The sequence below is a fragment of the Magallana gigas genome, chromosome 7, assembly GCF_963853765.1.
Source record: "Magallana gigas chromosome 7, xbMagGiga1.1, whole genome shotgun sequence".
NCBI classification, from domain to species: domain Eukaryota; kingdom Metazoa; phylum Mollusca; class Bivalvia; order Ostreida; family Ostreidae; genus Magallana; species Magallana gigas.
In genome coordinates this window covers 8,446,536-8,452,199 of record NC_088859.1, presented here as the reverse complement: position 1 = coordinate 8,452,199, position 5,664 = coordinate 8,446,536, and the positions used below count along the sequence as shown (strand labels likewise).

The 5,664-nt window shown below is 36.5% G+C and overlaps 1 protein-coding gene across 7 annotated transcripts; it reads right to left on the bottom strand.

Annotated features, from left to right (window-relative positions):
• Positions 1 to 1,049: 1,049 nt before the first annotated feature.
• On the bottom strand, positions 1,050 to 5,449 carry LOC105335687 (malignant fibrous histiocytoma-amplified sequence 1 homolog). Of its 7 annotated transcripts, none has more exons than XM_020070378.3 (2): positions 5,274 to 5,449; positions 1,050 to 2,937 (listed from the first exon to the last, which is right to left on the bottom strand). In XM_020070378.3, the coding sequence occupies exon 2, from the start codon at positions 2,682 to 2,684 to the stop codon at positions 1,848 to 1,850; it is 837 nt and encodes a 278-aa protein (XP_019925937.2). In that variant the 5' UTR covers positions 2,685 to 2,937; positions 5,274 to 5,449; the 3' UTR covers positions 1,050 to 1,847. The 7 variants fall into 7 exon arrangements, with proteins under 7 accessions (XP_019925937.2, XP_011438018.2, XP_065922352.1 ...); XM_011439716.4 differs by lacking the exon at positions 5,274 to 5,449 and adding an exon at positions 3,544 to 3,936; XM_066066280.1 differs by lacking the exon at positions 5,274 to 5,449 and adding an exon at positions 3,614 to 3,936.
• Between the last annotated feature and the right edge of the window lie 215 nt (positions 5,450 to 5,664).

The window sequence follows — 5,664 nt, the reverse complement described above, 5'->3', positions numbered from 1 at the left end:
CCTAAATGGGCTTCCGTACTGTAGAGTTTTTGTTTATTTACAAAAAAGAATCTCATGTTTAACCATATATATAAACTAGACTGCAACAATATACATAAAACGTGACCCTGCTTTAAGTTCTGCCCATCTGTGCATGATTCACTTTTCCGAAATACAATAATTTTAGAAACTTTTCTGCATGCATCGTGCATTATTTTTAACTGGATGAACTTCCGAATACAGTTTTGTCAAAACAGGACACGTTCAAATATAATTCAAGCCAATCAAATATATTACCAATAATATAAATAGTATACGTGTATGTGGAAAAGTTCTCGCCACAGCTTAGGCAGACACATGGATATATTTAAATTGTCATTACACTGAAAACTTGAAGAAGTCGCTAACATGACGAATACAGGTATATTTTTATGGCACCACAACAGTTAAACCGTATATAGACCCCCTCGGTGCCTTTTTGTCAGCTTTACTATGTGGAAGATATATTTTACTATCTTAACGCACCTTTTTTTCTTGGAATGATCCCCGTGAACCACCGGAAGGTTTGAACAAGTAATCGCAAAGAAATCAAGTATCGATAACACAAGCCTGGATTTCGTGCAAACGTTTTTTTTTATACACACAGAGAAACACATTGTCCAGAATGCGTAAGAAAAGAACATTTCTTCGTAAATGAATGTACAAGTATTTCCTAAAAGTTTTCCTGGTAGCGATGCTAAAATTCCACATAGGGCTTCGATAATTACTGGACTAATAAAAATATTTCCTATAATATAAAAATAAATATAAATGCGTGTTGCACGGCCCATTAATTGTAAATGCATGTAAATGTCAATGATACATAAAACAAAACAATGAAAGAAAATTACTTTGTATTTTTATTCATTGATTGATTGCCCCTTAAGGTATATTACAAAAATATTCACCGATAATACTTGATTTACCATTTTTAATCTTTTATATATACGAAACTCTTATGAACATGTAATTGTCCTTTTGAATGTATTGCATGGAGATACCTGTGTGGGCACACCCATTCCAGGACTAACTAAATTTTTTTACAAACTTTTTCCTTCTTACTGATAAAACAGTTGGTACAAGGTAACTCTAGAAATTTTACAACATTACATGGTTGACATCCTTACGGTGAACTATCACGGTCTATCTCTTTGTCCTTAAATGATCCTGATATGTTTCGCCTTGATCAGCTAGAATAGCAACGATTTTTCCAAAAACATTCATGAAATAATCATAATATTTAATGTTCGTGATATTTTTTTTTATAATTTGAAAACGGATTTCGCTGATTAAAGCTCGATTTGATATAATCTGATACATATGTACACAAAAAGGGCGCCGACACAGACACGGCTAATTAGCTTCAGTTAAATGTCTCACAAATTCATATCACTCAATAGCTAACATTGATTTTTTAAACATACAAAAAGTATATTTAATGTACATTATGGATTTAAAAAATATATCGATAAAACAGCTTCTAAAGAGATAGTTTCCATTTGAGTAAATTCTAAAGAATGAACTTTAACTATACACATTAAAAGTTTAAAGCGACTATCACTTAATTAGAACGAACGAAAAAAGGGACAATAATTTATATTAGCAGTACATGTACCTGTTGTAGTTTTATTCCATTTACATTTATATGGACACACTGTATATGAAAAACAATGGACACATTCAGATTATGAATCACTTGTTTTTCTCCAGATATAATTATAATTCAGTAATCCGTTGGGAGACGCGCCTTATCGGTCAATCTCCGCGGATTATGTTCTAAAACTTGCGTAAAATGCAGTGGGTGCAGCGACCTTCGCCCCGACCCATGGTTAAGTCTTTGCCCACGTCGTATTGTTCACCAGTTTATGTCCATTCAGATCAGAGGACCTCATGAACCTGTCGATGGCCTGAACACCCTGGCGGCAGATTTCTAGGGGTGGGTAGGTGAGCGGGTTTCCGTCCAGTACCGATGACGTGTATCTCTCGTCCCAGTCCAGATTGGTCAGCTGACCAAAGTTCTGTGGCAGACGACTGATGTTGTTGTTCCCGATCCACAGACAATGTAGTTCCTTCAGCTCAGTGATACTGTCCGGCAGAGCGGACAGCTTGTTGAGAAACAGTAACAAAGTATGAAGGTTCTTCAGATTTGATATACTCTCTGGAATCATGCTCAGTCCATTGTCACTCATGTCCAGAAACTCCAGGTTTTCCAATTGGCATAAATCCCTGGGAAAGTCTTGGAACTGGTTATTGGCCATATGTAGACTCCTTAGTTTCTGTAAGTTATCAAAACCCGCGGGCAGGGATTCTAACAAATTGTTACTGAGCGCCATGCTTTCTAGATTCACCAGCTGACAAATTTCTTCCGGAAGTTCTGTAAGCTCATTAGTATCCAAAATAAGAACGTTCAAATTTGTCAGCTTACTGATGGCTCGGGGAACAGCCAACAGTTTGTAATTGAGACACGATTCTCTCTCTGGACTCAGATCTAGAATCTCTAGTTCATGAATTTGGAAAATGACTTTAGGAATGTCCCCCAATTCCCGACCGGTCATTTTCAGCTTCTTTTTCCCTCTAAACAGTGGGTCATCAGTATCAATCCGAAGTCTGAAAGTCCTGATGTCGGCAGTAGAGCGTGGGGTAAACATGTAATGAGAGAGCGCCATTGTGCCGAAAATCCAAACCAATACTGAAAGTGTTCGCGAGAAAATGAAACTTTTATTGCAGTTCAAATACAGTTATTTCCGAACAAACAAACAATTACGTCAATGTCAAAGTGACGAACATGATTATCCTTCGTCTTAATGGCTTAGCTGTAGCAGATTTTCGTCAAGGCCGCGATCTTTAAAATCCTTTAAAGATCCACAATTTAATAGGAAAGCGTCACATCTAAACCTCGCAATTCCGTGTTTTTAAAACCTGTAACGAGAAAAAGAAACAAACCTGTGATTTGGACACATAGTATAATATTTTTCACAAAGGGGATGTATTGTTCCTTTTAAATAAATTGTGAATTAAAGAATTCTTTTTCATTTCTCCGTCATTTATAACGTCAACTGATTTGCGTTGCTAGAAAATCTTCAAAGAACATACACATTGAACAGGTGCCCGTTAAAAAGTGAAGGGAAAAAATACACCCGGGTTATAAAATACCTGTATCTTATAAAAGCCCAATAAACCCTTGTAGACAACGTCTTGATTGTTTTTTAAATGTTTGATATTGGCAGCATGGCCTCGTGGCTTTGTTGGTTTAATCGACATCTAATCAAACTAACTCTTGAACTGTCCATCTTGCTCTGTAACCAACATGCCACCGTCTCTACCCCCAAGGCCCCTAAAAACCAGTTCATCCCTCCCCCAAAACCACGGCACCAAATTCAACGCATTAGTCAAACTTCGAGTCAATATTAGCCCTCCTCTTATTCACATATACATGTTCCTCGATAAAAATGAAAATTAGCTAGCTATCAAGTTAATTCGGACCTAGGTCCGCACTTTAAGAATTCCACACAAAAGACTTCTTACTCAATGCACGTTTTCAACATGGATACTGCAAGGTACGACTTGGATACAAGATGGATCTCTAGAAGTTCACCTGCAATAATTCATGAAGTATGCGCTCCCAGTGAGCGGGTGGCAGGTGTAATGATGTTTTCTAGAAACGAAAATATCCTCGTGGATCGATTGTAATTACAATCGAAATTGGCACTTCTATGTACGGGAAATTTATCATTGTAACAAACAAAGCGTCTCACTATTGAAGAGTATACCTTTCTCCTTAATCCTACATTTGCATGTTGATTTAAAGCAAACAAAAACATATGTTGGGCGTTCGGGTAAGACAGTTATTCATTATTAACGGGGCGGTTTGCGGGTATCTCTAGCCTGTCTGCTGCAGTGTCGCCCTGCCCCGCTCACCCGAGCCAATCAATGACATATTTTTGTAATGATGCTTGTTTCTGGTGTTAATGTTCTACCCATGAATAATTCATCGACAATTTCCATCCCTTTCCGTAACTGAACATCAAAATCGATAAAATTAAACTCATGTCAACCGAATTCGTTTAGATATTTATCTATAATTTATTATTTTTTCAAACAAGGCATGATAAACGTTCAACCATTGTTATCACATTTGAAACCCTGGGTGAGGCTGTTTCTCCGGATTATTGGCTTTGCATGTATCTTCAGTTGATTATTTATTGAAAGGTCTGAAGAACGAATGTTTCAAAGTACCTTTACTACCGAGGAATATGCGGACAAAACGATTAAATTATACTGGTTGCTGTGATCAAATCCTTCAAAGATTTTTATGAAACCGTCTGAAATTCCTATTATGTTGTTGATCTAAGCTCTCCGACAACCTACATAAGACAAATATAAAGACCACATCATGCTGTTAAAGTATGGAGCTATTCTTTAGATGCCTAAAAGTAATCAAAGTTCTCGTGGGACTCTAAAACTATATCGATTTCTAGAATATGCTTATTAAAAATAAATATGTTTTCTAATTCATTATGTACATCCATTATGTTCATTTTCGGGGGAAAATCAACTTTCCCAAAGTAATCAACTTAATTGCCATCTTTCATTCTTGCAGGCTGAAGATGAAAATAGCGTTACACAAAACGTACCCCTTTTCTTTGTTTAACCGGAACAGACGAAAGAGAAAAGAGCAAAGTATGAGGTCAGGGAAATAAGCAAACAAAAACTAAAAGACAACATTCTAACTTCAATTAGCAAACATCGTCTGCGTTTTGTTCTAGCGGCTTTTATTCTTGTAGGCTCCAAATGCCTACATTGCATATTGACCAAGCTGTTCCAATGGCGACGATTTAATTGATCACTAAATATAAATAAGGTATATAATGACTGCATGGTTTCAACAGAAGATAATAAGAAACACGAACGCTTCGTGAAAAGAACAGATTAACTAGATCCAATAGAGTTATTCGAAATCGGATCATTAAATGACAGAGGAAATCGCGAAAGCAGTATTGCAGACCACGGCTTTGGTTCTTTAAAGCGTAACTATTCGAGTATGTAGGCAATAACATATCTCTTCGATCATTTTTCTATCAATAGCGAACGAAGTAATCACCCTATCTGCAACAAGCCTAGAATGTACAAGGAATCCCTGATCGGACTCAGCTAGCTTTTACCGACAAGGTCTACAATTTGTCAAAATAGCAGACATATCAAGTCACGATATTAAAATCTTGATCAAAAGAGTAATATAAGCAAAGCATACGTACGTTATTTCTTTTTAAAATGTCTTTGTAATAGTAACAGCGTTTTTAGTATTTTTTTTCTCGGTGGATCAAGACCCTATTGAATTTGGTCGCCGTTCCTGCATCAGTCTGTGGTTAACTAACCGCCACATTACTTGTTTCCCTGGCGTTCCTACGTACATCAAGTATACATGTAGCTTGTTTTCCGGGCGTATATATCTACATCACGTAAATACTGTTTTCGATTTGTCCTTCTCCATAAAACGTAATTTGGTGATACACAATCATATATATCGGCAAACTTTTGGCAGGAGAATTCGCTTTTGGCACTTTAGGTATATATATTTACACCTTTTATGCACTTTTCTTATCAAAACACACGCACTTTAAATGATATATGCAGTTTTATTATTTT

Coding starts and splice junctions, on each gene's coding strand:
- LOC105335687 (XM_020070378.3), bottom strand. CDS start 2,684: ATGGCGCTCTCTCATTACATGTTTACCCCACGCTCTACTGCCGACATC.